Consider the following 22,348-nt stretch of genomic DNA (forward strand, 5'->3'; position numbering starts at 1 on the left):
TGACGTCGCTGTGGGACATAGAGTGGGGGAAAGATACATCTTTCATATCATTTTGCTCGAGCCTGGGCCAGGTGCAGGTCATACCAAGGAGCACTCATTAGGCAGACTTGCTTATTATCCACGAAAAAGGGGGAGTGAAAGAGAGGATGTCAGTGTGAAAGAGTGTGAAGGAAAGAATTCCTAATTTACCCAAATCCTCGGCTAATCCAGTGAGTCCCTGTTCCCTAATCCCCTCTATTCTCAACGTGAGAAGCAGGAGAAAGATGGATACTGCTGGAGAGGCATTAGGGGGGAAAAGAAGAATATTTTTGCTCTGCCCTGAAAACTTATCTTAGAACAAGTGCTTAGATGAGGGACAGCAGACGATGACCAGTTATTATCTCAAAGAGCCACTGGCACTGCTGGATGACTACTTACGATTGTTAATGGCAGCAAAATGCCAAGGTCAAGCTGCTCTCTCCTGCAACTAAACCTCCCACACCCCATTTACATATTATTTTATGCTTTATGGGAGGGAATCACATTTGTATTCATACATTTTACTCTCTCACTCACAGCAGTTAAATACTTAGTGAAAGTAAAATGTTATCAGTGGTAATTGAAAATGCAGAGATCAGCAGAATACTCTCGGTTCTGAGTTTATTTAGGTTTTAAGTAAAAATGTCTTGGTAACTGTTCAATAGGTTGCCATTAGATCTGGTATAGGTGTTCCCCTCAGGGTGAATTGTAATTGCTTGAGTTTCTCTCTAGTGCCATCATTTAGGTCACAATGTTTATTTGTCTAATATATTAGTTTATCAGCACTCTTTATCGGCTTCAGTTGTATTTTGCACTTCGTGCTACTTCGCAAATGTTAGCATGCTAACACACTGAACTAAAATGGTGAATAATCAAAAATGATAACGGCTAAACATCAATGTGTTAGCATTGTTGTTGTGAGCTTTTAGCTCAAAGCGCTACTGTACAAGTACAGCCTTGCAGAGCCTCTAGCATGACTGTAGACTCTCGCTGTGAAGTAAAAAGCTGCTGTTTTCACCCAAGGTGGTTCATTTCCACCTAAAGATCCATGTTTGCTGGCTTAGTTGGGTAAACATAAAAAAAGATGTTTTTCAGTGATTTCATAATAATTGGGTGGAGAGTAATAAAGGGATTTCATGAAAAAGGCAATATTATGGCTGCTCTATTGTTTATGACTTTGCTCACAGGTGGCATTAACATCAACATTGGCAAGTAACATTTTCATATTACTCTTCTTTTTGCTGCACAGAAATTGACATTGAGCGCTGTGTTCGTGAATCCATCAACCTCTTCTGCTGGACTCCAAAGAGTGCTACATATCGACAACATGCTCAGCCACCAAAGGCCGCTGGTGACATTGGCTTTGGGAAAGCAGCAACATACTACTCGTCTGACTACCAGGACATGCCCAAGACAGACCTGGTGAGTTGAATGAATTAAGTTGAATCTTTTATTCACAGGTTGTGAAGTGATTTTCCTTATTATCGCCGTAGTATCTCCAACTTTTACTGTCAGTGACTGTTGAGGTTAAACCACAGTGACCAACTCTTCTTTTGTTTGACCTTAGCTGGTGTTTCTTTCTGTGATTTGTTTTTATGCTGTATCCGTTATTACAGTTAAAATGAAGTCTTTGTTTCTAAAGTCTGGTATCTGAGACAATGAGCTGTCTCTTTCAACACACTTTGAATATTCAAGGGCTCGAAATGACACAACACAGGTTTCAATGAAATGATATGTCGGAGACCGAGTGAGACTGGACTTTCTACAGGAATTAAATTCATCATATACGTCTGCTGATATGCTGCAAAATATACAAACAAGTGACATAATGGTCTTGGTAATAACATACAGTCATATTAATGGGGTAATGTTTTATTATTTGTGAAGAACAATGAAGATATCTTGGTAATATTATGGATTCATTTTATGTATTTGAATACCGATGATAGTAAAAACATCTCCCATCTCTCGGGTAATAATGAGGCAGTGAGTACAGGCTAAGAATCTGCTCAAAACACAAGGTTTTATCAGATAATATTCTTTTATTAGCAAATCTGTGTAAAATCTTACTGTCTAACTTTGAGCTGATGCAATCACAGAGTAATACCATGTAATATTAAGTTGAGGTTCTGTTTTGATGAAGACAGTATAATAACAGGTTATTATGCTTGTAAATATTGAGGCAATGTTTACCCTCATGTTTAATGTTTTAATAGTAAAATGTAATAGAGATCGCTATCAACAATTACCACAAAATAATGCAGGTATTATATTCTATATATATCTATTATATTTTACTGTAATGCTGTCAAAATTCAGATGTTTTTCTTCTTTATTTATTTAGTGCCACTCATACAGACTCGCACTGTACAGACATGCTGGGTTATTTATAAAAGGTTTAATAAATGTGTATCATCAGCAGCTGATTTTAAGTTGGAAGGTAGAGTTTGCTTGTGAAATGTTTATCAGCTTTCTTCAGACTGTTGCCATCCATCTATTCTGCTCTGAGTTTTTAAATACTTGCTACTTGGACCCACTTTCTGTGTGACTTACGGCAAATCACCCAACACCTGTTGTTTTCTCTAATCAACACCTGATTGCAGAACAGTGCAGTGACCCAAGTAGGCATGTTAAGCTGTATTGATTATTTTTCTTACAGTTTAATGCTCGATACAGAACATGACAACCCCAGTCTTTAAGTCCCAAAGTGGCCAAATATTTTTTTGTTTTAAAATGCATTCTCTTAACAAATACAAACAAAATATTCAAAATATCTCTGTTGTAGCAATTCTTAAAATAGGGTTATACATTTCTTTGCATTAAACAAAATACATTGCATTAAATTGTATTCGTTTGGCAGATGCTTTTATCAAAAGTCCAGTCAGTGTGAGATGTCCATCCCATCTAAGATACAGAAATACAGATATATGTGCAAATAAAAACATAGCACTTTTTTTTTAAAGCTACTGTGAGGAACTGGTCATGAAACAGTCTGAGTTTAGTATCGATGCCTTTATAGTCAACAAGACCATCATTGTGAACATTGGCTTGTACTGAATAGTTGTTCTTCATGCCTGACATCAATGCCACCGGGTCAGATTTCGCACAAAATCAGATAAATCAGGTTTCGCTGCAGCCTTTAACCTGCAGTCAGAAACTTTGGATATGGAGAACTCAGCGCCCAGCAGCAGCATCTCCTCCCACGGCCAGGCGTAGAGCTTTGCTTTGCTGCTCCGCTGGTCCCTGCTGGGAGCCAAACCCAACAGCACACTGCTGCAGACCCAGGCCGTATTGCCGGGTCCGCTGGAGAGAAGGGAGGCACGGGAGAACCAGGACTGTGCAGAGCAGACTGTTGGATCCTGCTCTCGTAAAATGATAGGTTTTCTAAAAGGACTCTGGTGCCTGGAAATGATCTCACTTGTGTCCACAGGGAAACCCCAAAATCAACACAAAATGAAAGTTCCTTGTAGCGGCTTTAAAATAAACCTGCATAAAGGTGTTCATACTTAGTTTTAAGGAGTATTCTTTGATTTGGTGCTTTCTTTCACACATCTATTGTCTTTGTTTAGTTTTTGTGGCGCAGCTCTGTTTGCCTTTCACACCTGAATGCATTGTGTTCAGAAAGCTCACAAACACTCTTGTCAGCCCCTATCTGCTGTGTGCCCAAGTGATTGCTGTAATCTTTCTCATTCAGCCAAAGCTGAATGAGAAATGGGTGGGTGGTGGCATTGATCCATGGCCACATCTATCTGCACCCCCCCCGTCTTCGTCTGAAAACATTCAGGCAGTAACGCACTTTGAAATGACACTCTCATCACTGTCCACAGGCGCACACATACAGGACACACAACACTAATTGCACAGTATGACTGCGGAAAAGACATCCAGGATTTAGGAATCTGAAAATGTTGATATAGAAATTCTTTGCTCATTTCTCATTATTAAACATGTCGGCACATATTACGCCTAGACTTGAAGACTGCTGACTCTACGAAATTCTTATGAGTCACTTGACTTTCTCAGCTAAAGCCTGGTTAGGTTTGTATAGTGTGTGAAGTGCTGCAAGATGAGACTGTAGCAACAGCAAATGAAATAACATCTATCAACATGCAGTCCCTCCCTTTTCAGTTGCCCCTATAAAATCAATCCGAAGATGACTTGAAAGATATCTTTTCTCGAGCTTGAAAGGTGCCATGTACACACTGTTGGTTCACACAAACTAACAGTAAACCGGTTACACTGTATGTTGCCATGTGTTCAATATAGGTCCATGTTCAAAAGTTTGCTTTTGAAGTGCATGTCAACAGGACAACTTATCCAAACAGTTTGGAATCATCTCGGACGGGGAATTGCTGACTAAAAAGAAAAAGAGATCTGCTTTATTTGTTTAATGGCTGAAGCCTCATATTAGCTTAAGCTAACATTTGTAATGTATTTTTGCACAGAGCAAAGACTATATATGTCCCTCATCACTTACATTGAAAATGCTTTAAGAAGGGATCCTCTTTTATTAGGGCCAGGCAAGCAAAACCTCTTTCAATGTTCTAATGGGCACTTGACAAATTGTTTTAAGAAAGACTTGAAAAGATGTAAATCTATCCTGTAGGCTAAGATTTAAAGGGAAAGATGGAATAAAACAAGAAACAAGACTCAGAGTTGGAACTACAGTTACAGTATACAGTGAATTCTGACTTTTTCTGTGGTTCTCCACGATGTCTTTCTTGACTAACTAACTGAATATTGTAAAAATTGTTATGGCTGATACGGTACAGATGCTTGTACGGTATGTTTGCGTTGCATGCTGCCCTATCACCCTTCTCTCTGGTAAGAGAGCAGGAGTCTCTGTCAGCAGATTCTCAGCCCTCGTAGTGAACAGAAATCCATCTCACTGGACAGCTGCTGTCCACTCAGCTTGGTCTGAGTGAGTGAATCGGAGAAAACAGGCTCTCGTTCTCTGTTCTCTGGGCCACTAATAAGACGATCTAAACATAGCAAAACAAATACAAAAGACGCCCTACACTTGAACCATTCATTAAATTATTGACTTTGTCTCATCAATCGTTGACATATATTTAGTTCATCTCCAGTGAGTTGATCAAGTTAGGTGGTCTCCCTAATTCTCAAATGACTTATTGAGAATGGCGTTCACGTGCAGATTTATGGACGACTGCATGGGAGTGTCGCTCAGATGTATAAGTTGTCCATCTCAAAAAGAGGACGGTATTATTATTGGCTAGAATGTTATGCTTAACGTTGGTAGCTTTGAGAAATGAAAAGAAACAAATGAGGTTATAGTTGAGAACATTCTCATGTAACAGCTGGCAGAGCTCGTTTTTCAATGATTGAGCGAGCGGATGTCCATAATGCTTCCTGGTTCCATTTATTCAGAACGTGTGCACCACATGAACATTTAAAACTGAGCGAATGGAGCATATTCAATTAGGTAGGATAATCTATACCAGATTAGTTGTGAATGGGTAAAAAAATGAAGTTTTCACTGACTAAGTCCAAGACACAATCACGAAAACACCTGTGTAATATACACTATATGATGCAATCTAATACAACATCTCTGCAATACAGTGTAGCATTTTGAAGCCTATTATATAAAGTTGAGTTGACAATATGACATATTTCAACCATTAGAAACATTTCTCAATATTATACACATTACAGAAACGGCCATAGAATTGAAGGAGTGCCTCTCTGACACATTGTCAACAGACTCTGAACTATAAAGGCTTCACAAAGCTGGGATTTATTTCAGGGTGTCATAAAGTTTTGGATTGCATTACACATTACTGTGTCTGCCCCGTTTTATTTCCAGTTATTAAAAGCTTAATCATAAGTAAACTCTACAACGTATTTCAGTGATACATCTTTCAAGTAAAGCTAATACTGCTCTTCAAAGCCATCCATATTTCAGCTAGAGTACTGTACATATATACTGTGCAATTTGAAAGGTTTTTAGTTGCCTTACGATTTCATTAGTCCGTAATGAACACATGACTAAAATTCTAAGTCATCAAACATAAGTGTAAAACAAGTTGCTTATACAACACTAAAGCAGCATTATATTTAGATCTACTGTAACTCTGTGGTCAACGTGTGCATCTGGACTCAAATTCTGTCTTTTGTCAGCAAAAAGAGAAGCATTTTCATTAGAGGAGGCTGCTTTTTCTCAAAAGAAATCATTCATGTCTGAGCAATATTGGTAACTGCTGTGTGGCCAGAATTAAAACAGGGAAAGTGGTGTGTGTTTATGTGCATGTGAAGCTGCTGTGAGGGGTATGTGTTGTCAGCTGTTTTGCTCAGATCACGGCCTCAATTATGCTCTTCTTCTCTTCTGTTCTTGTCTGACTGCAGACTTGGCAGATACAATGCGTTTGTGTGCTTTAGAAGTGATGCTCAAACACCACAAACTGATGTTTGATATGTGAAAACCTCAGTACAGTAACCATCACGCAGTGTGAAGGCTCTTTAAATGAGTCATTGACCTTGTCGTCAAGCTTTATCCAAGCTGAACAACCTCATGGTTACCAGTTCGATATGTTAAGTGATTGGGTTTCTTTTGGCAGCTGTGGACCGTGAGCATTCGTGAGTAGACGCACAAACACAAACCACTGCAGAGGATTTGTTGTCTGCTTATCAGTGGCTCCAGTTTAGCCTCATCACTGTCAGGCCAGTGAAAAGTCATTAAGCCATTTTCAGCTGGCACACACGGCTCTTCCTGACATTTAAGTCACCACAGAGTGCTCCGTCAGCCACAGGCAATGACAGGCTGCATATTTTGCCTGTTTCTGTCACGTGATATATTAATGTGTAGTAAGCGAGAGACATATTTCTTTTTTTTTTTTTACTAAAGTAGATCTATAGGTGTTGCAACTCATCAATTGCTGCACACTGAAAATGTGCATATGGATGAGCTCAGTCTAGCAACTGAGCCCGTTTTACTCTGTGGAGGTGTCCGAAGTCCTTATGCACTTTCACAAACAACACAACCCAGTTGGGTGGGGCAAGTCAACAGCTTACCACTGTCAGTTATGCCAAACCCAAAACAGCATTGACTGCTGTGTCAGCAGATCACTTTCACAGGGTTTGGACTCAGGACGTCCGAGTAGAACTGTTGCTCCTAAAATGTTGAATCAGCCAGAATGTTCACAATGTTGGCTGAACACCCATCAACCAGTTATTTTCTAGTGCTGTGTATAGAAACGATTTGCATTTTCTGCAGTGACCTGCAAGAAAGCCCCATGCGCCGCTGCTCCGGGGATTAGATGGTACGTGATGGTCACCAGGACTTGCTGTAATCATTGCTTATCACAGCAGAAAGTCCTGCCAGCTCCGTAGGTTAAGACCCAGCGGAGCACTTGCGTCGTTTCACATTGGATGGAGAGATTGGTGCAACTGTGTTCTCTTAGGATTTTGATATTAATTCATCTTGTGGAAGTTTTAACAACCAAGTCCAAGTTACATTTGAAATGAATGAACTCTACTTCCCAGTATAGGTTTAAGTGCTATCTGGAAAGCTTCCCTGTTTTTGAAAGGAACTTGCATGAACCGTGATCTTCTCATCTCTGGGTTTGTGCAGTAAAAATGTAGAATAATGCTTAAAGGATTTAAAGCTGGTATTCTTAATGTTTTAGTACATGTGTTTACTGTGACAGCATGTGAATTTACTAAACTGTATTCTACTTACTTACTATTAACCACATTATTTTATCACTTGAGCATGTGAATTGATTTCTAAGATCAATGATTGTTTTCCTTCAGCCTTCTTTGCCAATAGAGCTAACTATACAATGCAGTGCAGTCAAGGGGCATCTGACATCTCAAAGAGTTTTTTCACATTAATCATGCAACCAGGCGTCCTTCCTTTTTCTGATACTTAATGTCATTTTAAATGTATGTGCTGTATTAAGTAGTTAATTTGCAATTGTATAGTTGTGCTGGATTAATGTGATGGTATTAATATGTTGATGTGTGCTTGTAAGTCTCCCTCTATAAATGTTAGTGTGATAGAGACGATGTAATGGTGTTGCTGCATTTAAATTAATGTTTTTAGTGTCTGGTGACTGTTCTGCCAAGGGACTGCAGATGGAAATTATCTAATGGCTTATTCTGGCATCAATCCTCTCTTTGTGAATGGTCCAATGATAAAGAGTACAACATAATGATAACAAAAACAGAGAGCACATTGATTGATAGATGCATCAAATTTCAAGACTGACTTCTGTTAAATCACAGTAATGAATTACTTTACGGTTGGTTTCAATGTGTAGGCTTGTCTCCACAGGCAGGTTTTACTGAGCAGGTATTATATATATATATATGTATTAGTATCATGGAACAGTAAAAGCAGGCCCTGCAGACACAGGTCAGCGCATAAAACCTAGTTCCTGTTTTCTTTAACCATCCACATATACTGCTTCTTAGAAAGACAGTTTGATTTACGTATACTATTTCTTAGAAAGAGAGTTTGAAACAGGAACCTTGAGACCTTGAGACTTGGCTGCATGAAACAGCTAAATCCAGAATCAGACAGCTTGTGTGTTAAAGATTTTGGGCGTATATATTGATGTTGAATGTTGAACTCCTGGGTAGATTCCAGCACAGACACTGACTGTGTGACTGTGGTGAAGTTTCCCCTTGCAAGTGAATAAACAGACAAAGACAACTTTGAATCTTTTGAAGACTTTATTGATTTGTGAATGACACTCTCTTCTCCCGATTAACATAGAAATCTTCCACAACACACAGTGGCCTGCTATTAGCCTTTAACAAATTAGACATACTTCCCTGACTGTAACACTGTCACCATGTCTTATTACGATTCCATTCTAAAGGGCTATTTGAGACATGTTGTCATTGTGACACAGAGGTCTTGATTCAACTTCTTGGTCATTTTGTGTCTGTAGTTTTTAGAAATCAACCCACATCCACTAACATTTTTTTTTTTTCAGATAATATATTATTGAAACGGCACTATTTGCAACAGCAAATAAAATGTAGTTAATGAGTGTAGCTATTGTTTTGTCCCTTAACCACTAACTAAATTGGGGGCATGAGGCAAGATGAATCAGGACCTTGGTGACTTCACCAATTTCCTGGTGGAAACCTCGATTGTGTAATGTGTTTCTGATTATTAGAAATACAAACAAACAAAGAATGAAACCATATCATAGTACTGATTCAACACACAACTTAGTTGGCTCATCAAAGGACTGAACACAATGTGTAGGTCATTATTTATTGCAGGGCTGGTATTGCATCAAATAAGTACACATTTTTATATTTCTCTGTTTCACCCTATTCATTTACATTTACTCGTTGGTGATTGATAAACATCAGATTGAAAGTGGAATGAGGTGAATTACTTTTTATTTGCAACGAACCTAATTGTTGGCCATGGCAGTAAGACACCATGAATACGTAGCTCTGCTTGTGCTCTCCCGTGTTGCCTAGAATAGCTGTTGTTGTAATTCAGAGGAGCAGAATAAAGTTATTTGTTGAAAACAATGCACCACTCCTCAAATCTCTTCCATTTTGCAATTCTGACTCTGTTTTGGGGATTCAGGATTTAAAGGTACTCGCTCAAATGCACAGAATTGTTTCATTAAAACCTTTTTCCAGAAGAAATATGAATATTAAAATCCTTTCTGGACTCTCAGATATTTCTGACTGCTACACTGTTGGTTGGATGGATCGTTCAGCCAGCCAATGGCTGAACTGATTAATGCTTTCAAACATTTTATTTCATGGATGGCAGAGCTTTGGCACTAAACCTACTCAACATGCTTCTCTGTTCTGTAAATTGCTTTCATACAGTGTGCTGAAATTCATAGATAATTCTGTTAGTATTTCTCCTATATTTGATTTGCATATAAATGAATAGAAGTACCAAACTGTTTAATGACCAGTCATTATCACAATGCATTTGTTTGTTGAAAATAAATTGTCAGCATACTCCTTTTTTATCATTTAATGCTTAAAATGATTTCAGGGCATCTGGGAATCATAGAGGTATTACACTTGCTCACCATTGCAGAGACCCCTGTAGTCCCCTGCAGCCGTGCCTCTGGCTCAGTGCTTTAATGAACCCGTTTGGCAGTGCACATGGAAACTGGCAACCGTGTTCTGGTCACTGCAGCTGGTTGTCTGTGGTGCTCTCTGACCTGTAATACTGGGTTAGTTTGACAAACTGTTTAAAAGGACGGTGTTAAATATTTCAATAATACAGAAAGAATTTACTTAACGTAAAAGGCATTCAGGCCTAATCACTATTTTTTTCGATTTTTAAGAAGCAACAATAACCAAATTTAAACTATTCTTTCTGTCTCTCGAGTCATTTTACAATAATTACTTATTACTGCACTACACTTTTCTCCTTCATCATTTGACCTCCTGTTCCTTGTTTTTTTTTTCATAGTCCCGGGAGCCTCTGGCGCTGTGTGACCTGAAAGCAGAAGTGTCCCCGAGGATCTCGGCCGAGGACCTAATCGACCTGTGTGAGCTGTCATTTGCCGGGCCCACCAAAAGGACCAAAGCCGGCAAGCCCAAAATCATTGCTGTTGACATCCGTAGTGTCGAGGAGTATCCTTACCAGTCCGTTAAATGCTGGCGTTTTAACATTCAAATACATTGTACAATCTTTCTCTGCTGAGGCACATCAGGATATGGTGCACGCAGACTGGAGCTTGTTTGAACAACCTTGGATTGTGTCCAACAAAGCAAGAACAAGAAATTATCTGCTGACATATTATTATTGCCAGTTTCAGATAAGGTTGTTCTGAGTAGAATTTACGTCAGCAAACCTCCAACTTGAAGTTTTCTGTTACTTAAGGGAGGGTTATAATTATTCAATTCTCACTCAGCTGAGATGCAACCCAGCTGAGTGTAGTTTTGAGTGCCATGTTATACTAGAAAAGACGGGTCCTACAACATGCTGTCCGACCACGTCAGGAATCAAAAGTGTTTATAGTTGTTCCGAAAGGCTACACTTGAAGTTCGAGTGAAAAGCTGGCTGTCGGGTGAGCGGAGGGAGATGCAATAACCGCCTGTACTTTCAGACAGTCTCTCCTGGAAGACATTCATAGTGTTGCACTAGTTTGTAGACATGAAAAGTGACAGAAATTGTTGTGTAAGGAATGAAAAGAGAGAGCTAGAGAGAAGTTCAATCCCTGGCTTCTTTTTCTTCTTGTGAAATGGGTGGGAATGTCAGATTGTTGTCCGAAAGTTGCCAAACACAGCCCCCCTCCCAATTGTGACAGCACTTCAGCAGAAGTATGTTGGCAATTTCTTTTTCTTGTAGGCAGGACAGGAAACAGCGTGGAAAGTGTTGTAATTCTAAGCAGTATTGAACAATACCATCACTTCTTTACAAACACTTTTAAAAGAACCATATAGATAGGGATTTGAGAGGATTCTCCTGCTTCTTAAGACAAATAAACAATTGAAAAAAACACACTTGGTGAGCTGAAATTTACAGAACAGCATAAAATAAGTGTCTTCCTTTGGAGATACATGGTTTTCGCATTCAACAATATGCATTGATTGATGTGCATACACATACATAAATGTAGTTCTCCCATACAATCAGATTCCCTGTAAATCCCTTAGATTAAACATAAAAATGTCAATAGCTTGCCACATTCAATAGCATCTTTATTAATCTTTTTCGTAACTGCACAAAATTACAATATTTCAGAAATGAATGAATTTTGCTTTTGCAGATGGGCAGTTTTTATTTATAACTAGGAGTGAATTGGCCCAGAGAACCCCGCCTGTACAAAATTCAGGGGACCCAAAGCCGTGAGCGTCACCCTTCAGATCAGTGGAATGGTAATCGTCTAAAAGAGCCATTAATCAATAGGGATTAGTGGATAGAGCAAGATTGCAAATTGTCAGTTCCTCTAGCCGAATTCCTACATGAACGTTGTGATAGACAGAGGCTCCTCAGGCTAACACACATGGACAAAAGGGATTTAACCACTTTCGCAGGATTTGGCAACCCTTGTTCACCTTTTATTGTGATTTTAAGCTCAGCTCTGTTGTGGGTTTCTGCATTTACAAAAAGTGGATTAAATTCTGTGGAGTTAATCAGGACAATCTAGATGTGTCTGTTTAGGTTCCTGGTGGTTATTATCTGCTGTAAAACAACTAGCCTCTTGTATGTCCAAGGCTAAATGTACCACAGTAGCATTTGTCAGTCCATGGATTATCTGCTGCGTTATGTAACAAACTGACTCTATGTGTTCTTGTGGCAGCTGGTATGATTTGGGGAACATTTTCTTTTGACCGAGAAAGAAGCACCACTTGTCTTGGGATATGTAGCAATAATGTCAATAGTTACACTCAGAAATAGGACAAGCTCCTTTTCTCAAGAGTCATTATTCCATTACATCCCACTGTGGGGTTGTTCACTGTCCCTCTGCTGATACTCACGCCGTTTTCCAGCAAATCCCTCACTAAGAAGCACTTTTCTTTTCTTTTCTCCTCTCCTGCTCACACCCTCATTACATCTCATATAATGTATCTCTATTGTCCCTGCTACTTCCTAGTTTTTTTCCACACTGCTATCTTGAAGCTTGCCTTACGTGCTTTTGTATTGGACGCCATCGTGATCAGCAGTATAACAAGCTCTCTCTAGGGTATCATTGAACTGACTTGATATTGTTTAATACTGTCTTTTTCAGTGTTGCCCAATGGTATTACTGTTACTTGTCTCTCTATGAAGGGGCCTCACCTGTTCAATGCTTGGCTCCTTGACTCCACTGCTTTTAGCTTTAGCAGAGGCCACATTTCTGGCAGCATCAACATTCCCTTCAGCACAGCGTTCAGCCCCGACGGTGAGCTGGTGCAGTGTCCCGCAACAGGAATCCTCCAGAACTACAGAGGACGTGTCATCGTGATCATTAGCCACGCCATGAAAAGTGCTGCTATGGTGAGAAAGCAGTCAGACACACACACATGTATACACACTATCTTAACTCTTAAAGTGTTAACTCGGACATATAAACCCAAGATGTGCATTACATAACTTACCATGGAGATGTCGTATACAAACACTTTATAATGTTGTGAAAGTCAATCTCTCTGTAATGTTGCTTTTTGTAATATCTAAGGGGGACATGTTGGTACCATTATTGTTTGAACGTACATTAGAAATGTAATCAAGCTGATGTTAGGCTTTATCTCAAAGCACAACTGTGCCTACGTTCAGCCCCACAGAGCCTCTAGCAAGAACGACGGGTTTGGTAAAGATTGTACTCTGGCTGCTGTGTTCCCAAAAACAACAACCTGAGCGATTTGCTGCAGTGCAACGGCACACCAAGCAATTTTGACAAAATAACAGCGCAGGGATGTTTTTTAAACTGTAGAACGAAACAAAGTTGGCTCTATATTCATCTTTTCAGAGGTGTCTCATTGAGTGTGATATCCCTTTAGTTTCCTGGGTGGGGGTCATGTCAGGACAGTGGAAGCAGACCTCGGGGTCATATTGCCTCTTTAAAAAACCTTGTAATCTTCTGGACCTCACTGGAGTCTTAGGTGAACTCCACAAGAGCAGTTGTCTAGTGAGATTATGCTTTTTTTTTTTTAAAGGATGTTCCATCCTGCGATGAATTATCCAGATCCCCACCCAAACTTAACATTTTCACGTGACATTACTCACCGACACCATTATCACAAAAATTAGTGTTTCACAATCCAATCCAAAATCCAGCAATTACTCAACTATTCCAGTCAATACACAGCAGTTTTCACCAATGTATGTTTTTTTTTTAATAAATATATATTTGTCTTACTTTTTGGAAATTATTTAACAATATTTCCGATCATAAGACTCGTAAATACTTGTGAAATAATAGTTAATGAAAACCGACGTGAACCACATATTTATAGTTAATATTATATTTATACTAATGAAACATTCCCTGATATCTGTTGAATATGAAGCTCGATGACCATCCTCATTGAGGCCGTAGGATGTAAATGAGACAGGAAACAACACAACTATGAAACAATGTGAGTGAGTAAGTTTGATTGCCTGCTTGTATATATGCCCAAAAACCTCTAAAAGACACTCGGACCTTAGCCAAGGCTGTAACCGGCTTTTACATGAATCATTACCTTTGACATTTCAGAGCAGAAAAATAACTTCAGAGTAACAGAACAGAAAACTGTATTGATCATTATATATTCTCCTTTTGTGCTCTCGTTAGAATAAATTAGCCAAACTTAAATTTAAAAAATACTCAGCAGGGATATTGCTTCTGGCAACATCCCAATTTAGAAAAGATGTCCTCCTTCCATATGTTGGAAAGTAAGAGAGGGAAATAAGTAGTTCTCCCTAATTAAAGAAACATGAGTCCTACATTTTTTTTTTAGGGAGCAGCGGAAAGATATCAGTTTCTAACCTGGTTAAAAATAACCGTTACAGAGAGTAATGGAAGAATTCTTCTGCAGATAGGCTGAAGTGTAAATACATCTGTTTGTGAACTGCTCATGTATCAGAACGTGGTCATAGCTCTACTATTTTTGATAAATAGAAAATCTGTTATATACAGCATTAGTGTAATGATGTTTCATCATTATCATCATTTTGTATTAAGTATGATGATTGATCACCATCTTTATCATCACACATGCAGGCAAGTGTGATGACTATTCACCCCCCCCCATTATGGCCAACCCCACACTTGAAATTCCACATCTGAGGTTCAACCTCAGTAATTCATCAGACCTTTCAGTCGTGCGGGTCACAAAAGTAAAGGTCAATAAAAGGACTCAATTGTGCTTAAATGCCATCCACATCTCTGTGCACCAGACCAGTGCGGCATTATCATTAACTCAGGGGCAAAGCAATGAATGCACTCTCTGTGCTCAGGCTTCACTGTGCACCTTTAACATTTAAAACCTATTGGCGTTCAGAAGTAAGCCTGATTCTTCATGCTCTGTTTTTATTTTAGTCGGTTGATTGAATCGTATTTTTTTTAACTGTACTCCGAAAACACTTGAATGTGTGAGCAACAACCCAGGCTCAGGAAATAAGCTTTGTTTTGTTCTTGTTGCTTTGTGATAGACACATGAATAACATGAATCGGGTCAATTAAACATTACCGTTTTTATTCAGAGGGATTATATTTGTACATAAATTGTTGCTGGGTTTTACTCCGTATTTAAAAAAATGAAAATGTCTATGTCCATTATTTACTTTTATTTTCTATTAGATAATTAGACAGCATGACTTTTATGAGCCTGTGAGCCTAGACTCAGGACAAAAAACATAGTTACAGACAGATTGCCAAACACAGATGTAGATCTAAGCCATGGCAACGGGGAAGCAAAATAACAACAAAATAGCCAGTTGAGAGGTGTGCTTAAGGTAGAACTAAAGAATTGTGTTTTTCCAGCTCTTGAAAAGCAATACTTGTCACTCATTAATTAAAGGCGTTGACATATATTTTATATATACATTTTTAAGGTTCTTTCACTTTTGTTTAGACCTCTTGTATTGACTGCATTTGACTGACGTTTCCCCGACTCCCGTTTGCTTCGTTGCACCTCATAGAGCTCCACAAAATACACCTCTTATCATAATAAGCAGTTTGTGAAGTCCTGTGAACTCCAGCCACCTTCAACCTGAGCAGAGCTCTAATGCAAAAAGCCAAAATAACTGAAGTCAGGGACTTTTAGGGAAATCTCACACATGTTGGATGTTTTATTTGTTAACATAAAGGAACTCACAGTTTTGCACAGAGCTCATCTGTAAAGCTTGACTGATTTAGTTTAAATAATACTTCCGGTTTTCACATGTAAAGCAATCAAGACTATGTTCAGTCCAATGAACTGTGTCCTGTAAATAACACCATGTAAGCATTAATGTTGAATGGCCTGACATCTATGTAGATTGTGAATAAAGATAAACTACCAGGCCCCTCCCAACATTTAATTAAAGCTAGGCATCCAGGTTTGGTTAAACTCCTGATGTATGACACAACTAAAGTTTGTTCATCAATGTATCGGTTTCTGCTTTGTAATACCTGTTGTGTATGATAAAACCTTACATTCTCATCCAGAGGTTTCTCAATCAGATTTACTAAAATGCCACAAACACAAGGAATTACACAACACAGGTCAAATGAGAGGACTTACACAACACAGAAAGAACAGATGTTACTTTTGTTGTGACCTCTCATTTGACCTAACGCAGTGTCTCTGCTATATTTATACTTCCTCAAACTCAGTTTTTGTCTTGTGTCTGCTCCGACACACACAACATTTACAATGAAACACACACACACACACACACACACACACACACACACACACACACACACACACACACACACACACACACACACACACACACACACACACACATAATGTTCCACAGACATCAAAGTGTTTCCTAATTGTTGATGCACTGTTATTGTATCACATTTTATAATTACATTTATTACTCCTAGCCAGTTGGCCAGATCAATTTCAAATTTGGTAAGGACAGCTTTGACACATTGATGATTATTTTTCATGTGTGGTAACTGCAAGAGTTAACTCAAGGAAACAACACTAGTGTTTGAGTCATTTGAGGTCATGAGAACTTGCAAATCCTGAGAACTGCCTTTCCTAAGCTGCTTTTTTTTTCTCCTAGTTTGCAGCACACCTGGTTAAGGTAAATTTCCAGCGTGTTTGTATCCTGGATGGAGGGATCAACAAGCTGAAGCCCACTGGACTCCTGACTGTCCCCTCCCCTCAGATTTGACCCCGTATCTCAGCTTCACACTAACAAAAGGAGCGAGTGTATTGTGCATTTTGAGCTGATATTGAAGCAAAGAAACAAATTTAGACTTTCTTTTGATACACATTCAAATCATATTAAACTGGTGTAGAATGAAAAATGCCATTGTAATCCACTTCTCAACACAATTTGATTTCATCACCAAATATTCTTTCAGGACCTTTTTTACATGTTTTGTCTCCAAACAAGAATGATTGAATCAGTTATTTTTTTCTGAATCTTCTGCTATGTGTCGTAGTTGCTTTGCACTGATAGATGAAGCTGCCTGTGAATATCTTGATGTATGTCAACCTGTCTGTTCTGAGCCAGTTGATCTAAGGAACTGTGTTGTATACTCAGTGGTCACTCTAAGAGGTACACTTGTGTGAACCAATCCAATACAATAGTTCTGCCATAAAGTCTACTTTAATGTCTATAATGTTAATTTTTTGACAATGCAAGAAAGATGTTATGTTTTAGTAATGATTAAGCCATAGTTAATAATGGTGTTGAACCTGACGACATTATATTCAGAGGTGACAATAGGGAGGGAAAAAGTTATTAACACCTCACTATAGTCCACCATTTACTATGACCTCAGTAATAAACATATAAATGACTTTCTGACAATTTCAACAAAACTGATACGATAAAAATGATAAGCTTTGCAGAGTTAGATTATATGGCAGAGCTGTTGTATTAAATTGCATTAGATTGTAGAGGTGTACAAAATCAAGTGTTTGTGTTAGAAACAATAGAAATAAATCTTCGATTTGTGCATTTTGTGATTTAATAACTTTGCCTTTACCTCGTTTACCTGTCACTGAATTGTCCCGACTAGGTTTTGTAATGTATGTATTTGTTATGCCATAGAAATTGGTTTCTATCATGTTACAGTTGTTTTTAATAAAACTCTCTGATGAATAATCTGGATAAACAGTGTAGGTGAACGCTGAGTTTGTTGTTTTATTATGTTTTTAATTGACTGTGATGTTCTCACATTTAAAAGGTGGTTTGTCTTAATTGATGAGTAATGTTGCCCTCAAACATCATTATTGCATCATCTTTCTGTGGTTTAGTGCAGAAAAACAGTCAGATTGGAAGACATTCCATCACCAGAAGTAATCATTTACTATTGATACTGACTCGACACTCCCACAAAACTGTGTATAAAATGAGAAATCAGTGTTGATGACTTGGAGAGATCAGTTCATCAAAGGAGCTTCTTGGTCTCATAAACAGGTAAGAGAGACGCTTCAATAAATTATTTTAAAGATTAGACTGTAATAGATTGGTGAGGAAAAAAAAACATTTTATGTTAGACTTATATCTGTTGCTCATGTCATTTTCATTGTGATAGCAGTATGTTAACGTTTCTTGGCACTAAGGTTCATCTGGTTCTCAACAGTTGACCTGATCAGTACTTAGAATTGTTATTATTTTTCTCTCCCCACCAGGATTCCTCCGCTTGCCAGTGTGAAAATGGTGGATTATACAGTGACCGTAGCTACTACTGATCTCGCCACCGCCGGCACTTTTAACAATGTCTCCATTAAGCTAGTGGGCACAGATGGAGAGAGTGAACACACCTGGCTCGTTAGCCTCAAAGGGCCTTTGTCCTTCATGAGTGGAGCAGTAAGTCTGAAATATCATTCTCTAAATGTATAACACTCTTCTTCAGCCAAGAAGAAAGCCAAGAATGTTCTCCTCATGTCGGCACTCGAGGAAAAAATCAGTGGATCACCAAAGTCATTAGGATTCATCCTCTGGGGACCATGAATGTCTTTGTTCCATTCCAATATTTCAGTGTGGACCAAAGTAGTAGACAGACTGACATATGGCGTAGCTTCAAACCATATTAATCAGTCATCTGTCAATCATTCATTCTTCACAGTTTGACTACAGTGGCTGGATGCCCAACGCTCCCATCTCCCTACAACGTCCTCCAGCAATCACAAAGGGGACAACAAGTGAGGCCACGATGCTGGAGACACTCCCTGATGTCAACACAACGGTTAATGGAATGTCCACCGTGTGGCTACTCAGCAAGCAGTCCACTGACTCTGTAAGTGCCCAAGTCTTTTATCACATAAATTAAATTCATGTTCAAGTTGTTTTAAGTTTAGGTCATTTGAGTCCTGCCAACTAAAACTGTACATTACTGTAAAAAAGGGTGTTTTTAAACATTCTAAACATTTATTTTTTAAATTTATCATTTATGTCTTCAGGTCCTTCTTGGCCAGTACCCAGAGGAGCATTTTAGTGAGAAGATTCCCTGCAAGCTGATAAAGCATTTCCAAGGAGAGCTTCAAGTGTTAAGTGCAATCATCAACGCCAGAAACGAGAATCTGGAGGTCCCATACACATATCTGGATCCAATGGTGGTAGAAAATAGTGTGTCCACTTGAATATCTGAAGGTGTGACCTCCATTGATGTTGGCCAAATTGGTCACAGTTTTGGTCACTTGAATTTAATTTTGATACATTTTTCAAACTATCACTACCTTTATTCTAATGTCATTCAGTTGAAAGAGTTAAGTCTGAAACATTGTTATTGTGATGGAGAATTTTCCCAGTGCTAGTACTTTTCTACTGTGATTATGTGCCTTACTCACTAACATATGATTGTGTACCTAGTTGAATGGTAACAAGACCATGTGGGGTATTTCTGCCTTTGATTCCAGTTAACCAGAGAATGTTTAGTTTAGGAACAGAAACAGATGTCTTAGGCCATGTCCACGCTACTACCTTTCCATTTGGAAACGCATATGTTTTGCTACGTTTACACTGAGCGTCCACAGTACGGCGTTGCCTCTCCGCGTGGACGCCGTAAACGCATACCTTTTGAAATGATGACGCCCACACCCGCGTTCGCTTCTTGATTGGTTCTTAGCAGTCACGACGTGTCCTTGCCTGGTGAAGTCCACACACATAAACTATGAAAGGAACAAAACATGAATTGCTCTCCAGTACGACAGAGACTTAGTGTGACAAGGCTCAGATCAGATAAGAGGAAGGGGCTGAGTAGAGGTGTCAATGGGCAGCTGGAAACTGTTGACCAGATGTTTAAGTGTGAACTCCTGATTTACACCCTGTGCTGAGGACCCTTTATAAGCTATACAGCAGCACTACTCTTGGCTCATCCTGCTGTAGAGTGCAGTGCACTCTGTATGACGATGGAGCCTTCTCTGCGCAGAAAATAAATACTCCAAAGACAATAGTATTATAGGACTCACTCTGTACTATTAAATAGTTTTTCCCCCCACAATATTTGGTTGACACACCTAAAACCTTGTCAAAATGGGGTGTCATTTCTTTATCTGCAGAGCAGCTTCAAGCCACAGTGGACACCTCTGACATTTAACCAGGCCACGTAAGCAGCAGGGGTTTACTCACACAGCGTTAAAGCAAGGTTACAGTAGTTCCACATTTTCAACCAGTTCTTATTTTCTTTTTAGTCTAGACCTTTAGAATTTGCTTTAGTTTATTTTCGTTAATTTTCAGATTACTAACAATATTTGTACTGCTTATTTCATTTTTTAAACAAAACCCTTTTTCCTCTTCCCTTCCTTCCGTTTTATCCTTCACAATAAAAGCCCCAGACACACACACACACACACACACACACACACACACACACACACACACACACACTCACACACACTGGAACACTGCTTCCTAGAGAGCTCTTAAAGTAACATAATACAGTAACTTAGATACCTCCCCTCCTCAGGACTTTACATTTTCACTGAACTACGAGAGAGCAAGATAATTAAATAAATAACTGCCTATTTCGGGCACAAGGGCACAATTTTCTTTTCATTTCTTCTTCGTTGCTGTAGCAACAACAAAGATCGACCTCTTGCTTCCACCAGCGGCTGGTCACGGGTGGAAGTGCTAACGGGCCAGATAGCTAGTCCGACTGATTAGCTCAGAGGTTGTGAGGTGGCCTAAATAGTCTGGAACACACAGAACTATTTACCGGTACTCAGAGGTGGACCGGTCACAGCCTTCTTCTTTTCCTGTCTACTGGCTTACCGCTACCAATGGTCTAGACTTCTATAAACGGGCGTCCCCGTGACAAATTTCATTTCACAATTTAAAAGCTAGATTCTGCAAAATAGGAAGGTGCTTCTGCAAATAGAGAAGTGGCTAGTGCGTTGACTGGTCACCCCACACTACGCTTCTTGGAAATTTAGCGTAGGCGACAAAAGGGTCTGAACACCAAAACTGTCAAGCAGTATCACAAAAACTATAAGACCTGATTATGAACATTTCATAAGTATAAACATTTAATTAGTACAATGGACATTTTTCCCATTGCACTCGACCCCTTTTATCATCTTTAGATAACAAGACATTTTTTAGCAATTAAGAATTTACGACATCTCTGCTTACATCACGTTAACAAATTCACAAGGATTCAAGTTGTTGAACACATTGAGAACAGTAAACAACGCATTGTGCCTCTGAGACCAGATAGTCCTGGCTGCCTAAACGGGTGCCGCGGTCGCACAGTGGTTTCTTAAGTCTATACCTAGGTAGGTGCTAAGCTCTTGGATCGTCTGATTGACAAAATGGGAGCAGTTATCGCTTGACAGTTTTGTTGGGATGCCCCAGCGGGGAATAACTTCATGGAGCAGTGCTTTAGCTACTACTGTGGCTGAACAGTATTTCTTACCTTCTGATGGTGTTAGCTCAGTGAAATCCATCATCATGTGTTTAAATGGCCTTGTAGGAGGTGGATGCGCTGCCTGTTGAGAAACTTGAACTGGTCTTCCTACGCTATGTGTTGCACATATGATGCAGGCTTGACAGTGTTTTTGTGCATCGGCTGAAAAACCTTTAGTAAACCAATGTGTGGTTACAATATCCACAATCCCCCCTTTTGTCACGTGGTCTCGATCATGTGATAATTTAGCATGAGGAAGGACATGTTTCAGGTAAACCAGTGTAGTAAAGGAGGAGAGTGACACAGGGGGAGACGGGCTGCCACTTTAGCAGCAGCATCCGCTCTGGCGTTTCCTCTTGACACTGTCTGTGGCTCGTGTATGTGCTGCACATTTGCATATAGCAATTAAATTTCACAATTTAAAAGCTAGATTTCATGAAGTCCTTTGTGTAAAAAGAAGTTTTTTCACCGACTATTTGAAGACGATCAAACGTTCACGTCTAGACCATATTTCACTGGGATTTGAAATGTTGACTTTCAACTGAGAAATGTTTGTGCTTTCTTTGTCAACATCTAAAATAAAGATATACTATTATTAGCACAATGTAGAGATTGAAAAATATTTGTATTGCAAATCCCGTCAAAATCTGGTGTTAACGTGAACGTTCAATCAACGTCTTCAAATAGTCGGTGAAAAAACTCACTTTTGAAACAATTTTCAACATCTTTTCAAGAGGGGCCATACTATACCATTATACTATTACTATTGGAGAGTAGTTCCTGAAAGAAGTTGATTACATCAGATTGAGTCATAGACATTTCAGCTTTATAAAGTCTCGGTGGACGTCCACTACAACTTACATCAAGAGAGCAGTTCA

General features: G+C 39.1%; 1 protein-coding gene across 1 annotated transcript in view; it reads left to right on the plus strand.

The window, feature by feature from the left end:
* Positions 1 to 17,726, plus strand: part of tbck (TBC1 domain containing kinase) — a 38,698-nt gene extending 20,972 nt beyond the window's left edge. The window contains exons 23-26 of the mRNA XM_079160382.1: positions 1,268 to 1,440; positions 10,448 to 10,611; positions 12,802 to 12,961; positions 16,673 to 17,726. Coding sequence (XP_079016508.1) covers positions 1,268 to 1,440; positions 10,448 to 10,611; positions 12,802 to 12,961; positions 16,673 to 16,783 — 608 coding nt within the window. The 3' untranslated portion in view covers positions 16,784 to 17,726. The remainder of the gene's footprint in view (positions 1 to 1,267; positions 1,441 to 10,447; positions 10,612 to 12,801; positions 12,962 to 16,672) is intronic.
* Positions 17,727 to 22,348: the final 4,622 nt, after the last annotated feature.

The sequence above is a fragment of the Pholis gunnellus genome, assembly GCF_910591455.1.
Source record: "Pholis gunnellus genome assembly, chromosome: 5".
NCBI classification, from domain to species: Eukaryota; Metazoa; Chordata; class Actinopteri; order Perciformes; family Pholidae; genus Pholis; species Pholis gunnellus.